Source organism: Protopterus annectens, chromosome 12.part0, assembly GCF_019279795.1.
Source record: "Protopterus annectens isolate FY-2018-M chromosome 12.part0, PAN1.0, whole genome shotgun sequence".
NCBI classification, from domain to species: Eukaryota; Metazoa; Chordata; order Ceratodontiformes; family Protopteridae; genus Protopterus; species Protopterus annectens.
In genome coordinates this window covers 900,540,983-900,568,556 of record NC_056746.1, presented here as the reverse complement: position 1 = coordinate 900,568,556, position 27,574 = coordinate 900,540,983, and the positions used below count along the sequence as shown (strand labels likewise).

At 42.4% G+C, this 27,574-nt stretch overlaps 1 protein-coding gene across 1 annotated transcript in view; it reads left to right on the top strand.

The window, feature by feature from the left end:
- The window catches only part of ARFGEF2 (ADP ribosylation factor guanine nucleotide exchange factor 2), a 2,483,667-nt gene that overhangs the window by 475,819 nt on the left and 1,980,274 nt on the right, over positions 1-27,574 (top strand). Inside the window, exon 7 of the mRNA XM_044089932.1 lies at positions 7,484-7,576. Within this exon, the coding sequence (XP_043945867.1) occupies positions 7,484-7,576 (93 nt within the window). The remainder of the gene's footprint in view (positions 1-7,483; positions 7,577-27,574) is intronic.

Below are 27,574 nucleotides of genomic sequence, written 5' to 3'. Positions count from 1 at the left end.
TGAAAAGGCCAAATCGGGGTTCAAGCGTTGCCAATGTGGGCAAAAAATGTCAGTAACTGACAATCGTAGTTCCTGCGTCTACTGTCTTGGCCCTCTCCATCTGCAAGAAGACTGCTCTATTTGTCATTCTTTCAGTGGGAGGGTCATGACAGATAGGCGCAGGAAACTAATGGATAGGCGTTTGTTAAAACCTTCCTTTCAGGAGGCTCTGGATGCTTCTGACCAGGCATCCAAGTCCTCGAAGGAATCAAAGACGTCGGAGCACAAGTCATCGGCTCCGAGCTCTTCGACTAAAGTTAGATCACCGGTTCCACAGACTTCGGGGCCGAGTGTTCAACTGTTGTCAGTTTCCGAGCCTCGAGTCTTGGAACCGGTGATGGAGCTCCCTCCCTCGACACTGTTGAGGTCGGCTCCGTCTTCGGATCCTTCGACCCGTTCTTCTAAGCTCTCCGACTTCGATGTGGACCATGTGGTGCAGAAATTATTGGAACATTCGGCCCTATCCAAACTTATCTGTTTCCACCCAATTGGTGTCGAAACTTGAAGGCCTTCCATTATCTCCATCCCTTCCTCCTCCGAGACCTGTCCAGTCTTTGGAGCCGGAAGAGGTTGATCTACTGATTGTGGAGCCCTCGGTGCCAGAACCGTCCTTTTCTCGGTCGGCTCCTTTCACCTTGACTCCGTCGGATCCGGTACCGGAGTCTCGGAGCCGACGATCCATCCTTGGTTCCGGGGCAGAGAGTCGAACCGACGTTTCGGTTCCGACTCTTCCTCTCGGGGCCTCGGCGCGGATCGATTCGTCTCCGTCCTCGGGGTCGATGCCTTCGGTGCCTGTGTCGGGGATTCTTCCCATTTCTTCGAACCGGAGATTCCTCGACTCGGGACCCGGGGGCCTTCAATCTCATGAGGAAGGTGTTGTCTACCCAGACAACCACATCAGTAGAAGCAGCCTCTCCTCCCCATAAAGGACTGTTATCTTCCTCTGCACCAACGGCCACATCCAAGCGTCGAGCACCGGTGTCTCAGCCACCCCTGGAGGGTGCCCCCTCTTCCTCGAAGGCTTCTTCGGATGCTCCCCCCGAAGAGGTCCCTAGGAAAAGATTGTGTAAGAGGAGACACTTAGATTTTCCACAAGAATCTTTGACATCCGATACTGACTTGGATGAGTCAGAAGGGTCCCCAAAGTCACCTTCAGAAGATGTCTCCTTTTCTGACATCTTGGAGATCCTGAAGCAGAGAGGTGATTGGCAGTCCCTCCCCCCTTCTGAGGATGAGTCAGTCTTGCTGAAGGCATTTGGTGCTCGCCCTTCCTCCTCCTGGGTCACTCCGCCCTTCGATGAGTTAATGGAGTTGATTGCTCGAAGGGCGTGGGAGACACCTGACACGGTGGAACCGGTCCCTAGGAAGCCTAATAAGTACATCACTGCACCCCAAGACAAGGCTTACCTCACAAAGGGAGTTCCAATGGACGCCATGGTGGTGGCAGCGGCCACGAAGGAGATGTCGGAATCTTCCTCATCTGTCCATCCGCCTAACAAAGATTCTAGGACTATGGACAGATACGGGAAGCGCATTTTTAGTTCAGCGGCTTTTTCTATGCGATCCCTGAACTATTTGACCCATTTTACACGTTTACAGAGGGATCTATTCAAAGAGCTGGGAGATACCCTCCAGGGTACTACAGATGCTGCGGTCTCAGAGAAAGTTACAGCACATCTAAATACCCTTACATCCATTGTTAACTCATCCATGAGGCTGATATCATACGCAGCCGAAGGATCGAGTAGGGCAGCAGCTTCAGCGATTGCTCTTCGTAGACAATCCTGGATGCGCTTATGTTCGTTTGCGGAAGCCTTCAAGTCTTCCTTTACTAACGCCCCATTTGATGGTGCCACTCTCTTTGGATCCAAAGTAAAGGAGACCCTTACCCGGTGTGGGCAGGAGGGAAAGACTCTGTCTGCTGTCGGAGTCCGTTTTTCCACCCCATTCAGACCGTACCCCAAAGGGCAACGTGGTGGAAAAATGTGGTTTCGAAAATCCCAAGGATCTTTCCCAGGCACACAGGGTGATGCCCCCTCTAGAGGCAGAGGAGGGGGCAGAGGTGGAAGACGCCGCCCTGGCGGCAGAGGGGGTCCGCAAAACCAAGGTGACAGGGATACCCCCCCTGGAAAACCTTTCCAGCACTCCTGAGAGGAGGCCTGACTGTCCTGCTCTGGAGGCAGTCGGGGGTCGCTTAGCTTTATACCCTCAGGCCTGGCAAAACATTACTACAGACAACTGGGTAAAAAGCGTTGTTACCAGAGGTTACAGAATACCATTCCTATCCACCCCCATTCCAAAGAGAAAACTCCCAGATGTACCACCCCATCTGCGAGACCCAGCAGCTATAGAAATTTCAAAGCTGCTAGAAAAAAGAGTCATCCAACCAGTCCCAGCGGACCAAATAGGATTCAGAACTTACTCAAGGTTCTTTTTAGTTCCAAAGAAGACAGGGGACTGGAGGCCGATTCTGGACCTAAGCAACCTCAACACCTTTGTCAAGAAGGAAAAGTTCCGAATGGTCACGCTTCAATCGATCCTTCCATTCCTACAGAAGGACGACTGGATGTGCTCAATAGATCTGAAGGACGCATACTACCACATCAAAATGGCCAGGGCGTCCAGGGATCATTTGCGCATCCGGCTGGGAACCAGTCACTACCAGTTTCGAGCCCTGCCCTTTGGTCTGACCTCAGCCCCCAGGGTTTTCACCAAATGCATGGCAGTGGTAGCGCCACATCTGAGACGCCTAGGATTCCAGGTGTTTCCGTATCTGGACGACTGGCTTCTGTCTGCCACCACCCGGCGTCAACTGATACAGGCCAGGGATTACACCCTACAACTTTGTATTCACCTCGGAATTTCCGTAAATTTCGAAAATTCTTTACTACAGCCATCACAGCATATCTTATTCATAGGAGCGGAATTAGATACGCATCATTTAATTCTAAGGCTTCCTCCAGAAAGGATAGTCGCACTTCAAAACAACATTTCTCTCCTTCTGTCGTCCAAAAAATCCCCGGCAAACTGGTTCTAAAGGTCTTGGGTCTCATGGCAGCTTCTCTCATTGCGATACCATTGGGAAGACTGCACATGAGAGTTCTACAATGGCTGCTGTTTGCACAATGGTCGTTCCAACAGCTACCTCTGACACACGAAATTCTGATTACAAACACATGCAAATCACACCTAACTTGGTGGCTTCAGACTTGCAACCTTTCCAGCGGAAGACCATTTGTGCTACCCACACCGTCAGCGACGATAACCACGGACGCTTCCCTGATAGGGTGGGGGGGCATCTTTCAGGGACAGACAGTCCAAGGTGAATGGACCAATCTGGAGTACAATCTGCACATCAATGTTCTGGAGTTGAGGGCAGTGTTTTAGCGTTGCAACACTTTGCTCCCCTTCTTCCTCTAGGGACTATTGCAGTTCAGACAGACAACATGTCTGTAGTCTGGTACATAAACAAGCAAGGGGGAACCAGGTCTTATCAACTATGCAGAGAGGCCATGAGAATTTGGCAATGGGCGGAGTCCACGGGTCGCTTTCTGATCGCAACGCACATCCCGGGGTCATCCAACGTCATAGCCGACAGGCTGAGCAGAGCAATACTGTTGCCTCACGAGTGGTCCCTCAAACAGTCAATTGCGAACACGATATTTCGCAAGTGGGGCCAGCCTTCCTGCGATCTGTTTGCGTCCCCAATGAACGCCAAATGCAGGAACTACTTTGCCCTATTACCCCCTCCAGGGGAAGTCCCCAGGGACGCGCTGGTGCACGATTGGCCCTCGGGTCTCCTGTATGCTTTTCCTCCCTTTCCCCTGATTGCAAAGTTTCTGCAGAAAGCCAACAACCTTCAGAGGACGATAATCCTCATTGCCCCATTCTGGCCTCGTCAAATTTGGTTCCCCTTTCTATTGCATCACCGCATTCGGGGACCTTGGATGCTGGACCCAGAGCCAGATCTACTGACTCACTCATCAGGAGTTCCTCACCCATCTCTCGAATCACTCCATCTAGCAGCTTGGCTGCTCCGCTTCCCTTTCTAGCCAGGTCTGATTCCCTTACACCGGCAGTTCAGAATATATTAGTGGCTTCTCATAAAGCTTCCACTACAAAAACCTACACCAGTAAATGGAAGCGTTTCATCTTCTGGGCTAATTCACATCATTTGGACCCTGTTATAGCTCTGTTGAACAAGATCTTGGAGTTTTTGACAGAATTGTTCCATGAAGGAGCTTCTCCTGCCACTTTAAGAGTGCAATTGGCTGCCATTTCTAACTTTCATGTGGAAGAATGTGGTGCGCCTGTTATGGCTCACAGACTTTGCAAGGCTTTTTTAAAAGGATCCTTTCATATCAGACCACCAGTTAGAATTCCTACATCACCTTGGAATCTGAACCTCTTACTTTCTAAATTGATGTTGCCCCCTTTTGAGCCAGCCTCAGTTTGCCCATTGAAATTTTTATCGTGGAAAACTCTATTCCTGGTGGCCATTACATCCGCTAGGCGAGTGTCTGAACTTCAGGCTCTTTCTATTAAACATCCTTATTTAATTTTCCACTCTGACAGAGTATCCCTTCGCACTAATCCATCCTTTCTCCCCAAAGTTTGCTCTACTAATAATATTAATCAGTCCATTGAATTACCCACCTTTTTCAAAAATCACTCTAATAAGTTAGAGTATATGTTGCACAAATTGGATGTCCATAGACAACTCAGGTTTTATTTGGATAGAACAAAAGATCACAGGAAATCTGATCAACTGTTTGTAGCCTTTGCTGATAGCAGGAAGGGTGTAGCAGTTACTAAACGAACTCTTTCCAAATGGCTAACTGATTGTATCACACACGTTTATGAGGCTTCTAATCAAACCTTATCGGTTAAACCTAAAGGACATTCTACGAGATCAGTGTCTACATCCTTAGCTCACGCAGCTCGCCACCATTAGACACGATTTGTGCGGCTGCTACTTGGGCTAAACCGCATACATTTATCTCTCATTACAAAGTGGACAGGGTTTCTAGGGATAGGGCAACCTTTGGTTCCACTGTGCTCAAGAACGTTCTCCCGTGAGTTCCTCAGGATCATGGAGCTAGGGACGCTACCCATGTGTAAGAACAAAGGCGAGATTGAACACTCTCACATATAGATGTTATGTCCTTACCATAACGTTCCATGTGGAGTGTTCATCTCGCCTTTGTTCTTACATTCCCACCCTTCCCACCCTTAGGAAGAACGTTCAATTTGGTGCCTGGTCTGGAGTATTCTCCTTCTGCAGTTGCAATAGTTGTATTGTATGATACACTTGTGTATATATATATCTATGTATATATGTATATAGATGATCCTATGATTATGTAAATTTTGGTATGGGTGTGCTCTCTAGGCTGGTTTGCTTGCAAACTAGATCTGAGGTAAAGGCAGAGGGGGATTGTGGGTATTAGGTGATCTCGAGCTTCTTCTCGATGCAGAGCTTGCAAGCGGCCGACACGGAGCCGAGGATCGGCTCCGAACCCATGTGTAAGAACAAAGGCGAGATGAACACTCCACATGGAACGTTATGGTAAGGACATAACTTCTATTTTTGTCTGTTGGTCGTGAAGTTATTTGTTATATTTTGCACTTACTTTAATGTTATGAACACCAGGCTTGATGTTAAGGTGCATGTTTCTTAAGAATGGTGAAGTAATAGAAAATGTGAAATATGGCATGCCTGCAGCTCGTGTGTCCTGGCTTTCTTGGCCTGAATGTATCGGTGATTACTAAAAAAAAAAAAAAAAAAAAAAAAAAAAAGGGGGGGGGGGTGGATTAAAAGTCGTGGTCATTCAGAAGTCATGTAGCTGCAACACTGGTATGCCCTTGATATAGGCCTCCACCATGAGAAGTTTAACGTATGTTAAGATTCTTCTTTGCTGGGTCTTTCTCTGTATGCATATGTATACAAGTGTGTGTATGTATGTAGGTGTTGTGTATGTAGAAATATGTATAAATGGATAACCATTTGAAATGTCGGGACCGACAAGAGATAGTCCTAAAACATAGACTGAATGGACAAAAGATCGGACTTGCATATTCCGAGATGCAATTTCTTGCAATAGTCATTTTTCTCTGAAGTATGGTTATCTTGAAGTTGGTATACAAGTTTGGGGGGCATGAGTGGCTTGCCCCCCCCCCTTGCAAAAAAAAAGTTTTAAGGAGAAGAGGGATGTCTGAGATTTGCCCTTCTCCAGGGTTTCGGTCTTTTTTTTTTTTTTTTTTTTTTTTTTTTGGCTTTGTGGCACTTGGCCTTTCATTTGCTGATATTTCACTAGGGAGCCATATAAACGTGTGTGTGTGTGTGTGTGTGTGTGTGTGTGTCTAATCATTTCATGCATTTCATCTGAATTTGATTTTATTATCTGTAATTTGCCACACCTTCACACTAGCTATTCTTCTGGTGCAACTTGGTGTTTTATTTTGTGGATTTAGCTTCACTGAGCAAATATGTTGCGAATACACATGTAGCAGAATGAACTCTATTTCTCTATCAGTGTGAAAGATGCTTCACCTCTGGAAAAGTGCTCTGGCAGATGTATTGAATGTAGTGCTACCCAAAACAATAAAACTGCATAGAACAATATCTTTTATGTTGCAGTTCAGAAAATGTTTAGCACTATGGGGGGAAATGATTCCCCACAGATAGGGTTAAATTGAGTGTATACAAGTCATTTTTGTTTTAGCTTTCAAACAATTTAATCCCCATCCCTTCCAATAAAATATAACCTCTCCTGATATCTTGTGTTTAGCTGGATCTTTCTGTTATATATGCATACATATATGTGTGTGTGTATATGTATGTACATGTTTTGTGTGTGTGAAAATATGTATAAATGGGTAATCATTTGAAATGTCAGGACCCAGAACAGCTAGGTTTTCTTTGAGAAACATTTTTCTTTTTCTTAAACAGTGTTGCATTCACTGAATAGATTTGGTTAATTGGATTCAGTAAAACCTGTTTGCTAAAACTCATTAGTTTGTTTGTAGGAGACCCACATTTAGACTGAATCATAGCCATTACTGCTATGTACGAGCCAATGTGCTGGTTGTTTTTTGGTGCATAATAATATAGTACATTTTCTTATGGTATATTTTCTGTTGAGTTATTCCTTTGCTTTTTATTTATTTCTTTTTGTTATACTGACTTTCCGGTGTTTAAGTGGTAGGGCCTACTAAATCTGTGTAAAAACCAAGAACCGTGCTGCATGAATGACATTTGGGTTGCCCTATGTGGCACTACAGACTAATCAGGATTATGTTTATCTGCTGCTTGTATTGTGCCAGACTCTACTTTTCTACTTGTGCTACATTGTAAACAAAGAAAGTAAAAAAAATGTATAAAATGTAGAGCCTTTGTTTTTTTAAGCAGTAGTATAATAAAGCCCTCTTTCCACATTACTAGGGTATGAAGAAGCATCTGAGAGTCAGATGGCAGACAGTGCAGAGGAAGTTGTTGATCAAATCCTAGAAGATGTGGTAAATTCTGTTATTGAAGGTAGGTTGCATCATTAAGGAATCTATAGTTTTGTGTGCTTTTTTTCATTCAGGGTTAGTATCTTTAAGCCATTTACTATTCCCGTATTTAAGTTGTTTTGTGTCCCAAACTGCTTATTTGAGACACAGTAACTGTATCCCAGGAGTCTTTTCCTCTATTATCTGAATGTTATGAGACAGAAGACTGATGCTCTTTGTTTTGTATGTAAAATTAAATCCTTTCAACACTGGTATGCAGAACTGCCTTTGCAGAAACTGTTAGTGGTCATTAGTGTCTGCTTCAATGAAAGTTTCTGATAAGTGAGAGTCTCTTCAGTGCAGACATTTGGAGACATCTTTTCCTGTTTGATCTCCAGGAGAGTATGTTTATGAAAGATAAGGAAATTGCTGTAAATTCTTACATATGCATGCTTTTGTGTTTATTACATTTGTTTCAAACCTTGTGACTTCTTTGGGCATTTTGTTGCCATTGTTCTAGTGATACCTTTAGGAGTGTAATATTGCCTGCTTATAGATCTTCTTTCGGCTTTTTCCCGGTTAGGGGTTGCCACAGCGGATCATCTGTCCGCTCATGATTGGCAGTGGAGTTTTACGGTGTTGAGTTGCCAGCCCAGTGCCCAACCTTCCACAGAAGGCACACACTCACACCTAGGGCCAATTTAGAGTGTCCAGTTCACCTACTGCATGTCTTTGGGATGTGGGAGGAAACCGGAGCACCCGGAGGAAACCCATGCGACCACAGGGAGGACATGCAGACTCCGCACAGAAGGCACCCCAGCCGAGAATCGAACCGGAGAACCTCTTGCTGTGAGGTGGCAGTGCTAACTGCTGCACCACCATGGCCGCCCTGCTTATAGATAAATATATATAAAACTATGAAAATATCTTCAGAACTCTGCTACTGACATAAAAACTTTTGGAAGATTTTATCTGAAAGCTTACATGATTTCAACAGAATTACAATGATATTTGATCTCTGTCTAGTGCAACTGAAAGTATATGAAATGTTTGTATACTATTTATTTGTATTGTCATTATTTTCTTTGTTTTGTAAACATTTGAAGAACCAGCCATCAAAGATATAATTTCTTTTGCATCATGTGAAAGCTGACAACTAGATAAATAAACTTCTCAAAAATATTTGTGTAGAGCTTCAGTGGTTACGGAGATATTTTAAGTTGCTACAAAACACTATTATTTATTTCACATTTGTTAACCGGGTTAGTCCAACTGAGTTTGCAAACAAACCCATTTTCAGTGGAGACCTGAGGGGAAAAGCTCCAGCAAACATAAGTAAAGATAAAGTGATGATATACAAATATTAAATAACAATCACAATACCGAATAATTGTAAAAAAGGAAAGGTTATTAACTATTTGCATTGCATTGATAGTAAGTAATACGTTTTCAGTGGAGATCCCAGGGGAAAGCGCCCCAGCAAGCATAAGCAAAGATAAACGTACAGAACAAAAACTATTAAAAGTAACAGTGCAAATACGAAATAAATTAATTAAAAGAAAAAATTATTAACATTAAGGGTTGCACTTATTGCAGTGATCTAAATTTACTACATATAAGAGTAAAAACAAAAGGATAATCATTGTTCAAAAGGAAAATGTACAGACATTGATAGGAAGTGGGGGGAAGATAAATAGTGTGGAGAATGGGAGAGGAGAGAGAAAGGAAGGGGCTATAGTAGAGCTATAGTAGTAGAGCTGGGGGTTTAGGAGGTTAGTTTAAGCAAAAGTTACCACAGAGAAAGAAAGTTAGGAGATGCAACAGGTTATACAGTAGGACAGACTAAGACTACATGTGGTCAAGGCAACGGCATAATTTCAAGTTTAGTAGGTGGGATTTAAGCTCCTTTTTAAAACCGGGAAAGGAAAGTTTGGATCTAATATGGAGACGGAGTTTGTTCTAATTTAGTGAGAGTGTTTAGAAAGTAGTGACAATATTCCTTTTGGGTTTATAAATGGAGGGAAGATGCTGATCAGCACTCCAGTGAGGCTGGGGGGAGAGTAGAGAGTAACATGGGAGGCGAGAGCAGGGCAGTCAGAGGGGTGATTGAGTATGGAAAAGGTAGTGTGGAGTTCCGATTGTAGGAGAAGGTGCGGAAATTCCAGCCACTGAAGTTTGTTTAGTGAAAGGCAGTGATGCGATGAGAATGGTTGGTTTAGAATAAATCTGGCAATTCTGTTGTATGTTTGTTCCAGTTTCTGCATTGAGATAGTTTGGATATTGGTAAGGATGAGGGAAGCGTATAGAAGACTAGGTAAGAGAAATGCCTGCACGAGAGTGTGTTTAGTGGCAGTAGTGAAGAATTTTTTGTTCCTATAAAGTAGTCCAAGTTTTTGGTGATTTTTTTTTTTTGATGGCCTGTTGTATGTGCAAGTCAAATTTTAATCTGTAATCAGTTACCCAAGGAGTTTGGTGTGTGAGGCAGGGTTGTTAGTGGTGCCATCTAGGGAGGAAAAAGAAAAGTCGGATTTAAGGTGAGAGAATGTCTGAGGTAGGAAGAGAAGGAGTTGAGTATTCTTCCGGTTAAGGATTAGTTGATTATTTATGAGACATTTTTTAAGAGATAAAGGAATTCTGTGTTAGTGTGTGTAGTTCAGCGATAGAATTGGAGGTAAGAGAGTAGAGTCATACGCATATTGTATTACAGATGAGAGACTGCAGGATGAATGTAGGTTGTTTGTAAAAATGTTGAAAAGGAACAGTCCAAGTATGGAGCTTTGGGGTACTCCTGTTTGAACAGCAAGGAAGGGTGAGAAAGCCTGCTGCCATCTAACAGCTTGTTTACTGCCAGTAAGGTAGGATTGGAACCAGCCAAGAGTAGAAGGAGAGAGGTTTAGGTCTGAGAGTTTAAGAAGGATGGGATGAAACACAGTGCCGAAGGCTTTAGAGATATTAAGGAATAGACAAGAGATGAGGTTGTTGTCCCTAGCGTCTGCAACCTTTTGAGTAAAGGATAATAAGGCAGTCAAGGTACTATGTTTAGGGTGGAAACCATGTTGCGAGAGGGTGAGGAGATTTTCATGAATGAGATAGGACAGTAGTTCAGTATTTATGCATTTTTCAAGAATCTTAGAGAGCAGTGAGAGAATAGCGATTGATCTGTAGTTAGAGGATTCAGCAGAGTTGCCACCTTTATGCAGAGGAGTAGTATAGAAGGATTTCCATACTTCCAGTACGGTAGATTCCAGAATGGAGTGGTTGATTAAGATAGATACAGGATATGCAATAGAGTCAGCAGCAATTTTTAGAAATTGTGGGTGGAGTTTATCAGTGGACGGAGAGCATGGTTTTAGTTTAAGAAGCAGGGATTTGATATATTTAGTAGAAATAGGTCACAAGGTAAAAGGCTGAGAGACAAAAGGAGCATAGAGGTTTAGGGGAGGTGAGGGTGACACAGAAGAGTAGGGATGAGCAGAGTTACCTAGAGGATGGGTGTTTAGAGATGCTGTCTGTGAAGTGTTTGTTGAGCAAGTCTGCAGTTTCAGAGGGAGAGTGATAAGGGAATGGGTTAGGGATGGTAGGAGAACCAGTGTGGAGCAGGGAGTTGATAGTACTCCAGAATTTCTTGGGGCATTTGGGTGAGAGCTTTGAAATTTAATGAAATATTGGCGTTTATTCAAAATAATACATTTTTACATTATTTCTGAGTTGCTTATAACCTTGAAGAATGGTGGGAGTTTTAGTGGTTTGCCATTTTTTTCCATGAAGCATCGTGCATCAAAGCATGAGTAGCTTTGGAGAGCCAGGGTGCAAAATTAGATTTGATTCTGATTTTGTGAGTTGGAGCAAGAGAGTTTAGGACATCGAGAAAAATGTGGTTGAATTTAGTAACAGCATCATTGAGCAGGAGAGTTTTTAGGAAAGACCAGTTGATGGCAGAGAGTCTAGAGTTAAAGGTTTTGGGGAAAACTTAGTCAGTTTCCTATAATCTCTGTAGAGATGAGGAGAGTGCCTTAGGAATAGAGATGGTAGAATTGTCACTAAAAGAGTCAGGAAGGTAGAAGTGTTACAGTAGTTGTTTGGAGAGTTGGTCAAGATCCAGTCACTTGTGGAACCAGTAGCGTTTTCACTGTAGTGGGTAAGGGTAGTGATCATTTGTGAGAATCCATGCAGGTTTATGAAATGTTGGGGAGAGTCACCAATAAGGGAGTTTCAGTCTATATTAACATCTCCAAGAATGATGGCTTCATACGGGATGGAGGTGTTTATCCAGGAGAGTATATGTTCAAGAATAGGGATGTTTTTATTTGGGGGGGGGGTGTAGATAGAGGCAATAGCAAACTTCCTATAGTTATTAATGTGGCAGTCTAGGAGCAGTAGTTCAGCAGGGGAGAAACTAGGCAGGGTAATGTCTGTAGGTGTTAGCATCAGTAAAACAGAGTACAAGATAGCCACACCCCACTGCTTTTTTTGGGTGTCCTGTCAGACTATAGATATTGTATGGAGGTGGGAGAAATTCAGAGGAATTGATATGAGGTTTCAACCAGGATGTTCATCGTGTTTCACTGTTACAGTCATTACACTTGGGTTATCCTGCTGGCAGGCTACCCGCAGTCAGCCTGAATTCCAAACTCCTGGTCCAGCGTCGGTTGCTATTGCCTCTTCCCTGACGTCAGTGCACCAGGGTTATAAAAGATGCAGCCGACACCATTTTCTTCAGTCTTTCTTGCCGTGGGGTGCCCGAAGCAAAAGCAGTTCGCAAGTGCCAGTCGGCCGACTCCTGAAATTTTCGAAATCGAATTTCAGATCTGAAGTGTTCAATAAAGCTAAGTACCCTGTTGGGGAGACATTTTTCTTGCTTCAGACCGATGTCAGATAAAGTTAACAATTGTATTTCTTGTGGGAAGCAAATACCTCATAAGGATTTTCATTCTTACTGTATTCCTTGCCTAGGCCCTGACCACAACGTTGCTAGCTGTCAGTTTTGTGCTAGATTTAACCAATGCACTATTTAGCGTCAGTATGATTTTGCCTTTCATTACTTTGGCCGAAGGTTTAATTATATAATGCCATTGGAACAGCCGAAAACCGGAGTTTATAAAAAGTGCAAGGAAAAGGACAGGCATCGGTGGTCCAAAACCGATGACGAGGACTCCGCTAGGCCGTTCGCCGGTTCTCAGTGAGGCGCTTTCGCAGCCCCTGATGCCCGCTACCTCAGAGCCACAGGCCGCTTCCGACTCCCACGTGGAGACAACTAGACCTCTGGATACTCAAGGTATTGGACACTCTGAAACTATTCCCTCAGATGGGTCCAGAGCCGCTGAGCAGGCATCGGCTTCTGAGGATGTTTTCAGACCTACACAGTTGTATGTCGAGCCAACCTCAGCTTCCAAGGCAAAGACTAAAACAGCTTTAAAGACAAAGAAACAAGTACAGCATTCTCCTGGACAGACTTCCATACCTAAGAAACAGATGCTTAAAATGGCCATAAACTTGATTACTTTTATCAGGAGTTCCCATCCCCCTCCTGATAAGAGGCCTAGGCAAGACACAGAATATGATTCTTCTGATCATGTTTCCATTTCCTCTGACTCCTCTTCAGAACAGGGATACTCTCTTCTCCCCTATGAGGATTCTGATGCTGAAGAATCTATTCCTATATCCTCTCCTCTTGAGGATTATTCTTTTGGGGAAACCCTGCATACCATGAGGGAGCATTTTCACTGGGAGAGCCAAGATTACTCAGAATGTAAAAAAGGCTCAGAGACTTTCTTTTACTGCCTCAGCACAGACCTCTTGCTATTCCACCTGTTGTAGACATTGTAGATGATGTATTTTCAGTGTCCGGCCTGTCTCCTGACTATTTACCCCCTGCACCTGTTAAGCCAGACAGATACTACAGGGTTCCAGATTCTCATAAATTTCTGTATAAAAACCCTGCTGCTGACCCAGAAACTATATCTCAGGGTCCCAAAGGGGTCAAGGCTTGTACTGCAAAAAAAACCCTGTCCCCTCTGACAGGGATTCTAGGGCACTGGACAGATGGGGGAAAAAAGTTTACACTTCTGCTACCTTGGCTGTAAGGGCTTTAAATTGTCAGTTTCATATGCTTAAATATCAGCAATACTTAATGTCACTGCTAAAACAGAAAATGTTGACAAATTCTGAATGTTCTGAAAACAGGGAAATGCAGGATTTATTGCATGCAGTTGAACAAGTGGGAAAGCATACTTTGCAATGTGGTTTTGATTCACTGGAGGCCTCTTGCAGGGCCGCTGTTACAGGTTCTGTCATTAGAAGACATGCTTGGTTAAAGGAACAGAACCTGCCTGATCATGTTAAAGCAAAATTATTGGATGCTCCATTACAGCATGATACTTTGGTGTTAAGGCGGAAGAGGTGTTGAAGAAAATGGAGGATAAAGCGAAATCTATGCAGACAGTAAAGGATTTCTTACAGGTACAGCCACCCAGATTTAGTAGGAGCTGGCCTTCTGAGAATTGGTCCTTTCCAGTGTCAGACAGGCCACAAAGAGGCAGATACAGACGCCCTAGAGGCAGATCCCAACACCAAGGCTCATACAGGCCTAAACAATGGGGTGCTTCTACCTCCAAAAGCAGAGAAGACAAATCCCAGCCATATAGGATACAGTCCCAATGACTTTTCTCTGCCAATGCCAAGCACTTATCTTTTGGCAGCACCCTTAGGAGGAAAGCTAGCACTTTTTTCACAAAACTAGCACATGATCACCCAGGACAAATGGGTCCTGAATATAGTCTCTCAGGGCTACAGGTTCCACTTTCACACCCTTCCAAAGACAAAAGGAGGTATGCCAGACCTCCCACACAATCAATGGGCAGAGGCAGAAAAGCAAGTTTCATCTCTCATGGACATGAGGGCTATTCAGCGAGTACCACAGCAAGAGCAGGGACAAGGATTTTACTCAAGACTTTTCTTGGTACCCAGAAAGGACAAAGCCTGGAGACCAATACTGGACCTGTCTATTCTAAACACTTTTCTGGACGTTCCAAAATTCAAAATGTTGACTCTGCAGCAGCTTCTGTCCATGCTGGGCAAGAAGGCTTGGCTTGTAACTTTGGACCTCAAAGAGGCATACGTGCATGTTCCAATCAGACAGTCTTGCAGAAGATACCTCAGAATCATAGCTGGCTTAATGCACTACCAATTCTCTGCACTGCCCTTTGGCTTATCTACTGCGCCCAGGGTCCTCACAAAATGCCTGGCACCAGTAATTGTGTTTTGCAGACAGAGGAATTCAAATATATCCCTACTTGGACGACTGCCTTATTCAAGCAGAGAACAAAGACATTCTACGGAAGCATCTGGCGTTTGTAAAAAGATTACTAATTTGCCTAGGGTACATGGTAAACGAAAATAAATCAAAACTAGTACCCTCTCAAGAGATAATATTCCTGGGTGCAAGCTTAAATACAACTTCCCAGATGGCTTATCTCACGCCAGACAAACAAAGGCAACTGACTTCGTACTTCGAAAAGATGGCAACAAAGACCCAGTTATCTGCAAGAAAAATTCTGCAGGCTTTGGGGCTTCATGGCATCCTGCATTCTGCTAATTCCATATGCAAGACTGCATATGAGGAAGCTACAATGGTATCTAAAAAGTGTTTGGACTCAAAATTGCCACAGCCTGGAAACATTAATAACCCTCATTCCCTCCCTGCAGCAGGAGTTTTGATGGTGGGCACAGGCCTGTCACCGCAACAAGGGACAGCCATTCACTTTACCCACAGCCAGGCAGACACTAACAACAGATGCATCAGATTATGCCTCTAGGGCCCACATGGCAGGAAAATGTATTCAGGGTACATGGCCCACAAGCCAAATGCATCTTCATATCAATCAAAAAGAGATGCTAGCTGTACAGACTGCCCTGACAGCCTTCAAGGATCTACTTCATCCAGGACAACTGCTGATAAAGACGGACAATACCACAGTCATGTGATACATAAACAAGCAAGGAGGCACACATTCCTACCCCCTCTGCAGACAAGCCATGACTTTGTGGAACACAGCATTGACTTATCAAGTACACCTGCAAGCACAATTCCTGCCAGGAAAGACATATACTCTGGCAGACGAACTAAGCAGAAACCTCATGGACCCTCATTAGTGGAAACTAGATCCACAAGTCTTCAGCATGATAACAAGGAAATGTGGATGTCCAGACATAGATCTATTTGCCTCCCCTCATAACTGCCAACCACAGGGATTCTGCACAAGGACTTATCACAAACAAGCATGGAAAGTGGATGCTCTGTCATTCAGCTGGAAAACTCTTACAGTATATGCCTTTCCTCCACTGCCTCTCCTCCCCAAGGTACTCCTAAAGGTCAGACAAGAAAAGCCAAAAATGATACTGATTGCCCCAGACTGGCCGCACCAGCACTGGTATCCAATCCTAAAGAGCTTGTCTCAAGGCCCAGCCTGGACATTACCTCAAATTCCTCATCTACTGACCCAAAAAAACAATCAGATCCTGCACAGCCAACTCGGAACACTAAATCTGGCTGCATGGCGGATAATATAACCACTCAGAATACACCTCTCTCTAAAGCATGAATATGTAGAAAACTGCAAGGAACCACCACGATAGAAAAATAATTTATTTTAACAAAAAGAACAAGCGCTTTCACGCACCACCATGGCGCGCTTCATCAGGTTACATTAATGAGTTAAAATTCAGTGCTTAAATACAAAAAGCACTCCCAATTATTTAATCAAGAGCATCAATTAAGACAATCAGTTAATTCATTTTAAAAATATAGCACCAAGATACAGCAGCAGGCTTTGGATAAGCAAAGCCACTAAAACATGCGTAACTTTATTATGCATATGAATCTGTTGATAAGATAAAGGAAACCATTCCAAATGCAAAAGCGAGCTTCATATTCAAAACTATATGACTCAGCTTAGATATTAATAGTAATTCCATATCACAGCTTAAGATATAGAAATCTACCTATTTCAAATTATATAGAAAAAGTAACATTATTGTAAATTAATACAACAAAATACAACACAAAAAATATAAAAAATATAATTGGAATGATTAAATAACTATCTAAATACTGATTTGTATATTATACTATTAACGCATTATGCACATTCATACGCATATTATCAAACTAGTTATATAGAATCAATTAAATGAGTATATAAATATAAATTCATGCACATTAGAAATAAATCATGTATATGCATATAATAATAAATCAAATATTTATGAAATACTTCATGTTTATTAACTTTATCAATTCATAACTTAAGATAAAACAGGTGCTTAAAAATGTAAAAATAAAATAAAATGAAACAAAACTAAAACAAAAAAGAGGCTGCACTAAACACAACATGGAAAATAGAATGAAAGAGAACTGAATGAAAATTCATCCATTCCCTAGTAAAGCCGGTCGAATACTAACTGCTGAATTCAAACCAGGTTCAACATGGGATCTAAAACTTAAGATCCATCTCAATTCATAAAGTTCAAGGGTATCCATTACATTCCCCTCTCTTTTATTCTTATGCACAATCTGAATAACCCTAAACTTAAAGGTATGCTGAGGGAACTGCTGACAATGCTTAGCCAATGCATTAGTGATATTTCCCTTTCTTATGTCATACACATGATTGTACATGCGATCTTTAAGCCTTCTTGAAGTCATGCCCACATAATATGCATCACATGAATCACAAGTGGCTAAATAAATGATGTTATTTGAATCACATGTAGCATAAAATGCAGGCTTAAAGGTTGTGTTTATACCAGGAACTTCAAAGATCTGAGTCTTCGATATAAACTTACACATGCTACATTTGGTACATGGATATGTACCCTTCTTATAGCATGATCTAATATCCAACTGCTGAATGTTCATTTTATCATTACAAAGTAATCTCTTAAGGTTCAAGCTATTACTAAACCTAAAGACTGGTCTTTCACCCACTAACTGTGACAGGGTTGAATCAAGAAGCAAAATCTTCCAATTATTTCGTACAATACCCATGATGTGATCTATATCATTCGTATATTTAATGCTAAAGGGTAGTCTCATTTAATTCCTCTTAAAATGATGACTAAAACCCCCTTTTTTCATATGTAGGGGTCTCAAGTACAGTCAAAGTTAGATCATCCACTAAAGCTGAAGGATAGCCTCTATCAATAAAACAGCTTTTTTGATAATCAACTAAAGTAAGCATGTCCTCATGTTTACTACAGAGCCTAGAAATTCTTGTTACCTGCCCTTTTATTACATTTCGAAAGATATAGCGAGGGTGCATACTATCAAAGTGAAGGATTCCATTCCTCCAGCATGGCTTTCTATATAATGCTGTAGTAATTTTATTATTACCTTCTTTAGTGAGAGTGATATCCAAAAAATTTACATAATTTAACGAATATTCAAAGGTAAATTTCAAGAAAGAAGTTGTAGATTCCATATACGTTACAAACTCATGTAGTGAATCTACATCATTATTCCAAAACAGAAGAATGTCGTCCACAAAACGCCTGTATAGGATTATATTCCCAAACCTCTCATTATCAAAAATTAACCTCCTTTCCCATTGGTAGATGACCAAATTTGCATATGCATTTGCACAGGGAGTGCCCATGGCCACTCCCCATGTTTGTGCATAAATTTGGTCACGAAAAAGAAAAATATTGTTGTTTAACACCATATCTAACAGACTACATACTAGCATCTGGTCATTATTGTCCAGTGTGCCATGTATATGTAAGCATTCCCTAATAGCCTCCAGGCCAAAATCATTCGGGATGCTTGTAAACAGATTCTTAATGTCTAGTGTCACCATTAGGGTATTCCTCTGTATATTTTTACATAAAGAATCCTGTTCTAAATCTTGTATTAATCCGTAAGAGTCTTTCAAAATCGTTGGAATCAACTTAACCAAAGGACCTAGCTTGGTTTGTATAAATATCGAGGCATTTTCCGTCACCCAATGTCTACCTGAGACTATGGGGCGTAGAGGAGGTGGATATACACCTTTGTGCATTTTTGGGAGACCCTTAATTATTGGTATCAAAGGAGAGTCTATCAACAAGAAATCATACAGGCATTTATCTATGCATCTACACATCAAAAGTTCATAGATTGTATCATGTACTTCCCTCACTAAACAATCTACTTTCAATTTATCTATCATTTTGTAGGCTGAATCATTGTTTAACATATCATGCATCAACCCCACATAGAGGGAGGTGTCCATGACGACCACCCCTCCTCCTTTGTCAGCAGGTTTAAATGTAATGTCATCATTATTACGGAAATTATCAAGACAACACTTTTGAGTAATACTTAAATTAACATACACACCCTTATGCTTCTTCTCTTTATAATATGCGTAAAAATCATGTTCACATGAACGCAGGAAGCATTCAACCATACTATGCATAGGTGGCATATATAAACTCTTTCTTTTGCAAGCTTGGGATACATACATAGAATCATTATTTGTGGAGTCAGAAAACAGTACCTTAAGTGAAAGCTTTCTTGCAAAAAGGCGGAGCGCTATCAGAGTTTCCGAGAGCTTACTTCCACTAGAAGGAATAAAGGACAAACCTTTATTAAGGAGGGATCGTTCGTCTGCTGTAAATTCCGAAGAAGTAAGGTTGAAGAACAAAGTATTCAGTTCCTTGTTTTTCGCCGTGCCTCTGGCGTTTCGCCCGAGAATTTTCTCTTTCCTCTGCCTCTGCTTGTAGAGCGCGCAGGCGCTCTGATTTTGTATGGAAGCGGGAGGTTTAAAGGAAGAGCAGCTGTAGTAGAACCAGATACAGTGTTACTGTTCAATTTGGGTCTTGCTCCTAACACTTCATTGGCTTTCAATCCCTGTTGGTTACATGGTAGTGAAACATTAGAGGAAGAAATTTCTCTATTCAGAACATCGCCCATTAATTCCTTGCTTGCACAAGGTTCATCGGATATGTCAGTGTGTGCTATTGACTCAACAAAATTCATTGGGAGGACATTATCAGTATTAGCGGGCTCAGCTCCATTTCTGTTAGCTCTCGGCCATACAAAAATCTGGCCCAATTTAAAGTCCTGATAGTCCCGCTTTAACTTTTTTAATTTAATTTGCTCAAGCTTGCTACTATATAGCGCAAGTTGCCTAAGCATATTATTGAGTTTAGAAACACATAAATCACTTTTATACTTCTGTGTTAAGTTTTTGTGCTCACCTTCCACCTTGGCAACTAGGTCTAGTTCAATAGGAGAAAAATACTCTATTAGCAAGTTAATATATTTCGCGCCAAAGTCAATGTTAAGCTGTTGCCATCTACGCAACAGGTCCGGATGGCTATCCCCATAGCTTGGCATGCACAAAACCCGCATGCCATGCGGGATTACTTTAAAATGAAGACAAGCCTCCATATGCCTCCTCTGCCATATAAGCCGATGAAGCTTATATAGGTCGTTCTCCAAAGTTCTCAGTGAACCATAAAAATCTTGTAGATTCTCCGTATTATTTGAAGCAGTAGGTTGAGTATTGTGCTGAAAGTCCAGACTAAGCAAAGGATTCTCCTGCTGATGAAACAAATTATTCCAGTCCTCAGTACCGCTCGTACTTGCCGGATTATAATCAAGCTCTATATTAAGAAAATCCATCGTGTGTTGGTCAACAGTGCAAATGAATAGCAAAAATAGTAGCAACAAGCAAAAGATGACCATCCAAAGGTTCCTTCCAACGCCAAAGAGAATGAATATGTAGAAAACTGCAAGGAACCACCACGATAGAAAAATAATTTATTTTAACAAAAAGAACAAGTGCTTTCATGCACCACCATGGCGCACTTCATCAGGTTACATTAATGAGTTAAAATTCAGTGCTTAAATACAAAAAGCACTCCCAATTATTTAATCAAGAGCATCAATTAAGACAATCAATTAATTCATTTTAAAAAGATAGCACCAAGATACAGCAGCAGGCTTTGGATAAGCAAAGCCACTAAAACATGCGTAACTTTATTATGCATATGAATCTGTTGATAAGATAAAGGAAACCATTCCAAATGCAAAAGCGAGCTTCATATTCAAAACTATATGACTCAGCTTAGATATTAATAGTAATTCCATATCACAGCTTAAGATATAGAAATCTGCCTATTTCAAATTATATAGAAAAAGTAACATTATTGTAAATTAATACAACAAAATACAACACAAAAAATATAAAAAATATAATTGGAATGATTAAATAACTATCTAAATACTGATTTGTATAGTATACTATTAATGCATTATGCACATTCATACGCATATTATCAAACTAGTTATATAGAATCAATTAAATGAGTATATAAATATAAATTCATGCACATTAGAAATAAATCATGTATATGCATATAATAATAAATCAAATATTTATGAAATACTTCATGTTTATTAACTTTATCAATTCATAACTTAAGATAAAACAGGTGCTTAAAAATGTAAAAATAAAATAAAATGAAACAAAACTAAAACAAAAAAGAGGCTGCACTAAACACAACATGGAAAATAGAATGAAAGAGAACTGAATGAAAATTCATCCATTCCCTAGTAAAGCCGGTCGAATACTAACCGCTGAATTCAAACCAGGTTCAACATGGGATCTAAAACTTAAGATCCATCTCAATTCATAAAGTTCAAGGGTATCCATTACATTCCCCTCTCTTTTATTCTTATGCACAATCTGAATGACCCTAAACTCTCTCTAAAGCAGTTATGGATGTTAGAAAATCTTATGCAGAAAAATGGAAGAGATTCTGTGCTTGGAACCAGGCACAAGGAATTGACACGCTTGTACCGAGTATTCCTCAGATTTTACAATACCTAACTGAGATGCTGGACAAAGGCCTATCCTTCTCATCAGTTAAGATCCATGCCTCTGCCATTTCACCTCATTCCAATACGGACCCACCTATTTTTTCACATCCACTGCTAAGGCAGTACCTCAGAGGGGCCAAAAACATAAGACCTCCAAGGAGAGCACCAATACCTGCATGGGACCTCAATATTGTTTGGAAAAGCTCACACTGCTTCCTTTTGAGCCAGCCAATACAGCTGAGATAAAATTCTTATAATGGAAAACAGCTCTGCTCCTAGCAATAACTTCAGCAAGAAGAGTGTCAGAGTTACAGGCATTAATGGCTGTGGAACCTTTTATTATTTTCCATCCAGACAGGGTTTCTCTAAGGACAAACCCAACATTTATGCCTAAGGTAGTGTCCAGTGTGGCTCTTAACCAAACCATTCATTTGCCTACCTTTTATCCAAACCCACAGAGTAAAGGGGAGAGACTTCTGCATTCTTTGGACATACACAGACAGCTACGCTACTATTTGGACAAAACTAAAACTTTCAGAAAGACTGAGCAGCTTTTAGTGGCATATGCTGCAGGATCGCAAGGAAAGGCTATTTCAAAGCAGACTATTTCAAAATGGATAGGCCACTGCATTCGTTTCTGCTATTCACAACATGGTAAATCAGTGCCTAAGGGCATTAGGCCACATTCTACCAGAGCAGCAGCCACTTCAGCAGCCTTCCTCAGAGGAGTACCAACCAAGGATATTTTGGAGGCTGCAACTTGGACTTCAGTGCACACTTTTACAAAGCACTACCACTTACCTCTTTACTCTAAATCCAGAGCAGGCTTTGCCACTGCATTTCTGTTGGGCCTCATAGCCACTCCTAATTCTATTTAGGTCCAGCCACCCAACCTCAGCTTTGGGATTTAACCCAAGTGTAATGACTGCAACAGTGAAACATGATGAACATAGTACAGTTGTGTACCTAACATAAATGTAGATGTTCAAGTGTATTCACTGTTGCAGTCCAGGTTACCCTCCCACCATCCCCTTTTCATTACTGGGACTTATCTGTACTTCTCTATTCTATACAACCTATGCAGTGTATTTGCTTGTAGATGAAGGTAATGTTTATGTTAGTGCATGCTTTTTTATAAGCAGAATGTTTAGCCTACCCTTTTGGGGGCACCTGACATCTGGGGCAAGAAAAACTGAAGAAAATGGCATCGGCTGCATCTTTTATACCCATGGCGCACTGACGTCAGGGAAGAGGCAACAGCAACTGACACCGGACCAGGACTTTGGAATTCAGGCCGACTGCGGGTAGCCAGCCAGCAGGATAACCCAAGTGTAATGACTGCAACAGTGAATACACTCGAACATCTACATTTATGGTAGGTACACAACTGTACTTTTCCAATAGGGCCAGGATGTGAGATTTGTGTTGGGCCAACCATGAGTGAAGTTCAGACATTCTGATGTTTAGGCTTTGGATGTTCATTGCAGAAACAGAGATGTTTGAGGCTGGAGATATTTGAGGATGTTTTTGGGGAGACAGCAGGTGGAGGGGGAGTGGAGAGAGGGGAGGGAGCAGGATTGGGATAGATGTCACCAGAAACCAGAAGAGCAAAGACAAGATTGGAAAAGTAAAGGGTGGTCAGTAAGGGGAATGGGGTATTTGAGTTTGGGCTTAGGAGTAACAGTGGGGTAGGCCACGAGTTTAAATTTAAGACATTGAAAGGGGGAGAGACAGAAAAGAGAGGGGGCAGTAGTCAGTGGAGCTTGGTTATATGTTGGAAAAGGTCTGGGAAAAGGAAAGGTGGGGGAAGAGGGGAAGATATGGAGTTTACTGTGGTAGGAAGTGCTTAGGGCTAGTGAGATTAGAAGAGGGAGAAATAGCAGTAAGGATAGCATTGTGTTGTGGAAAAAGGAGGGGAAGAGTTGTAGGGAAAATATAAAGAAATATATTAGGGAAGGTTGGTGGCTAGAAATAAGCAGTGTGAGTGAAAGAACAGTATCGAGGGGTGGAAATAGTATGTGAGGAGATAGTAGGTGTGCTAGGGAGTGAAAGAGTTAAGTGTGAGAGAGGAAAGCCACAGAGGACGCAGCCAAAGGTGGGCGGGGAAAAGGGGAAAATTGGTGACAAGGTGTGAAGAGTGAATGGGTGAGATCACAAGTTGTAGTGGTGGGAGGGGGCTGTTGGAGTGGCCAGACAACGAGGTGTAAGTGTAAATTTGAAGATACATGGGGTGGGTGGGATTTGGGTGTGGGAGGGGAGTGAAGTGAGCCCTAGTGGAGCAAGGGGGAGCGGAGCAGGCAGAAGCACACCACCACAAGCTAGTTTAATGTAAGGGCCTAAAACCTGCACTCAGCACTTGCATTTTATTTACTTTTAGCAGGAAAGACAGACCAACAGTATACAATTTAAGGTTTTTATTAGGGTTACTTGTTCACATGTCAGACAAATGAGTAAAACTTTCAAACAGGAATCTATATTTAATTGTTAGAAAGCCACAAAGGTGCAAGGTAAAGCTGTAAAGGTTAGGTTTAGAGAGACAAATGTATGAATCGGTTTACTTAAGTTACAGGAGAAGGAGGCAAAAAGTAAAGCAGAAAGAGCCATACGGCTGCCTAAAATGGTGACTCGCTTTGTTACACAGCACGGTAAAAGAGAGCTTAAATGTTTTTCTTTGTTTGTAACATACATTGCTTAATTGTTGGAAGAGAAAAATGTTTTTGTTGTTGGAGGCTGTGGTGGGCATTTGCTATTCCATAGACACAGTTTTGCAGGAGCTGCAGTACGCTCATGTAGGTAAATGTAGATGTGAAGTTATGTCATGCTGTTAATTCTTACAGATGAGTTCAGAGCTGATCCTCGGCTCCTCGTCGGCCTTTTACAAAGCTCAAGGTCTTCAGACAGCTCGAGGCCAAGTCCCTGTCCCGTGATGCACCTTGTGTTACCTCAGATCTAGTTTGCTGCTGCAATAGATCGGAGGTTCCTCGCATAGCTCGGGCCAGTACAGTTTATTTTTTCTAATATTATCCAGCTAATGTTGTTATTTCTCTACTATTAGAATGTCTTTAATACATATAGCTTTTATAGCTTAATAGTAATATTCCCTTTCTCTTTGGTGTGCCTTTTCATTATTATATAGCTCTCTTTTGGCCTTCATTTTTTCTATTAGGCCTGTTATATTTAGAGTAGTTTAAGTAAGGAGTGTGTGTTTGTGTGCTTTTGAACAGTGACAGTTTAGTCACAGTATATTGTCTTATATCTATAGCTTATTTAGAGCGGTTGGAATAAATAGTGTGTGTGTGCATTTTCAATAGTGACAGTTTAGTCACTGCATATTTAGCCTATAGTTGTTTAGGGCTTATTTAACTAGTTTTTGGTGTGTCTAGACTTTTTATAGTACAGTACTTTTTTCTAGGTTACTGTATAGTTGATTATGGCTGACCAGGCTATAGGTGAGCATCCCAAGTCAGGCTTTAAAGTGTCCAAAATTTGGACAGAAAATGTCTGTAACAGATGGACATGTCAATTGCGTTTATTACCTTGGAGCCTTGCACCTACAGGAAATTGGCTCAATTTGACATTCTTTTTCTTTGAGTTCTTCAGGAGAGAAAAAGAAAGCTCATAGACTTGTGAAACCATCCTTTCAAGAAGCTTTGAGTGACCAGGATAAGTTTAGTAAGTCTTCAAAGTCTTCCAAGGCTGCTGCTGCTTCGGAAGTTAAAAAATCCAGTAAACCTTCGATGTTGGCTCCACAGCCCTCGGAGCCGAGCGTCTTGTCGGAAACGGTCCCCAGTCATGGAACCGTTGTCCGAAGTTCTAAAGTCACTTATTCTACAGTCAGTGCCTCCATCCATCCATTTATCTTGGTCCTCGATCAGCTTGTCCGATTTGGATGTTGATCGTGTGGTGCAGAAGTTGTTACAGGCACTGGCGTTCGCTAAATTTTTGTCGGCTCTGACCCAGGTGGTTTTGGTTCCTAAAACTATAACACCATCAACTTCTTTTCCTCCTCTGAGCCATACCGGTCCGTCGGAGCCAGAGGAGTTGGACCTGATGATTGTTGAGCTTTTGGAGCAGACACCTGTTCATGTCATCGGTTCTGTTTACTCGGACTTCCTCAGCTCCAATCGAGGAGTCTAGGAGCTGACACTCTCCTGTCAGGTCCAGGGAGGATAGTCGGACCAACATGTTGGTTCTGACTTTGCCTCTCAGGGCCTTGGCTCTGATGACTTTGGCTCTTGCTTCTAGTTTGGAGCCCACTGTGCCGGTGCCGAGGGGATCGGTGGTTTCTTTGGATGCAGTGGTCCCTTCTCATTGGAGCAGGGGTGCCTTCGAAGCCATGAGGAGAGTGATTTCTTCTAAGACATCTACAACTTCAGGTCCAACTCCCCCCCCCCCCCGCAAAAGCACCTGTGTCCACTTCTGCTTCACAGATCCTTTCTAAGCGTAGAGACCCTGAGCCTCAGGAAGCCCCATTGGGTGGCCTCTGCTCTTCCAAGACCTCACCAGAAATTCACACTGATGAGGCCAGGAAGAGAATCTGTAAGAGTCTCTCACATCCGATACTGATTTGGATGAATCAGAAGGGTCCCCCTCTGAGGATATCTCATTTGCTGAGATATTAGAAGTCCTTAGGCAGAGGGGTGGCTGGCAGTCCACCAACCCTACTGAAGATGAGTCAGTTCTTCTGAAGGCTTTCAGGTCTCAACTGTCCACCTCTTGGGTGTCTCCGTCCTTCGATGAGCTCATGGAGCTGGTCTCACGAAGGGCATGGGAGTCTCCAGACACCATGGAGCCTGTCCCTAGGAGGCCTAAAAAATTTATTTCTGCACCCTCAGGAAAAGTCTTCCCTTACCAAGGGAGTGCCATTTGATGCTATGGTGGTGGTGGCAGCCACCAAAAAGGAGATGTCAGAAACTTCTTTCTCTGTCCATTCTCCTAACAGAGATTCTAGGATCATGGATAGATACGGGAAGCGGCACATAACAGTTAACCGACTTTTGCCTTGCATTCACTGAACTGCCTTACTCATTTTACGAGACTGCAAAGAGATCGCCTAAAAGAGCTTAGAGATGCTCTTCAGGGTACAGTAGTTGCTACCCTCAATTCTATTGTGAACTCGTCCATGCATCTCATCTCATATGCAGCTGATGGAACGAATAGGGCTGTGGGTACAGGAAATGCTCTCCAGAGACATTTCTGGATGTGCTTGTGTTCCTTCACAGAGCCCTTTAAGTCATCCTTTGTCAACACCCCTTTTGATGGCTCGTCCCTTTTCGGGCCCAAATTTAAGGAGACTTTGAGCAGGTGTGAGCAGGAAGGAAAGACTCTGCCATCGGAGTCCATTTTTCCAGCCCTACCAGACCCTACCCCAAGGGTCAAAAGAGAGGAAAGATGTGGTTTCGAAAAGCCCAAGGAGCCTTTCTGGACACACGTGGTGAACCCCCCTCCAGGGGCAGAGAAGGGGTGAATAATGGAAGATGCCACCCTTGCTGCAGAGGGGGTCCGCAAAACCAGGGCGACAGAGACCAGTTCTTTGGGAAGCCCTACCAGCACTCCTGAAAGGAGGCCCGACTGTCCTACGCTGGAGGCAGTTGGGGGTCGCTTATCTTTGTATCCAGACGCCTGGCTCAAAATAACAAATGACAACTGGGTACAAAGTATAGTTTCCTAAGGATATTTCATTGCTTTCGCAACTCCTCCTCCATTGACAACAAAAATCCCTGACGTTCCGCCCAGTTACAGAGAACAAGCAACAGCAGAGGTCTAAACGTTGCTAAGAAAGACATCCAGCCAGTCCCGGCAGACCAGACAGGATCTGGAACTTAAGATTCTTTTAGTTCCAAAAAGACCTATTTTGGACCTCAGCAGACTAAACATTTATCAAGAAAGAGAAGTTTCGGATGGTCATGCTTCAGTCGATACTTCCCTTTTTAGAGAAAGACAATTGGATGTGCTTGATAGATCTACAGGATGCATACTATCATATAAAAATGGCCAGACCATCCAGTGATCATCTGCGCTTCTGGCTGTGAGCCAGTCATTACCAGTTTCGAGCCCTGCCCTTTGGTCTCACTACAGTCCCCAGAGTGTTCACCAAATGTATGGCAGTGGTCACGGCTCACTTGAGGCGTTTAGGATTCCAGGTGTTTCCGTACTTAAGATGATTGGCTCCTTACC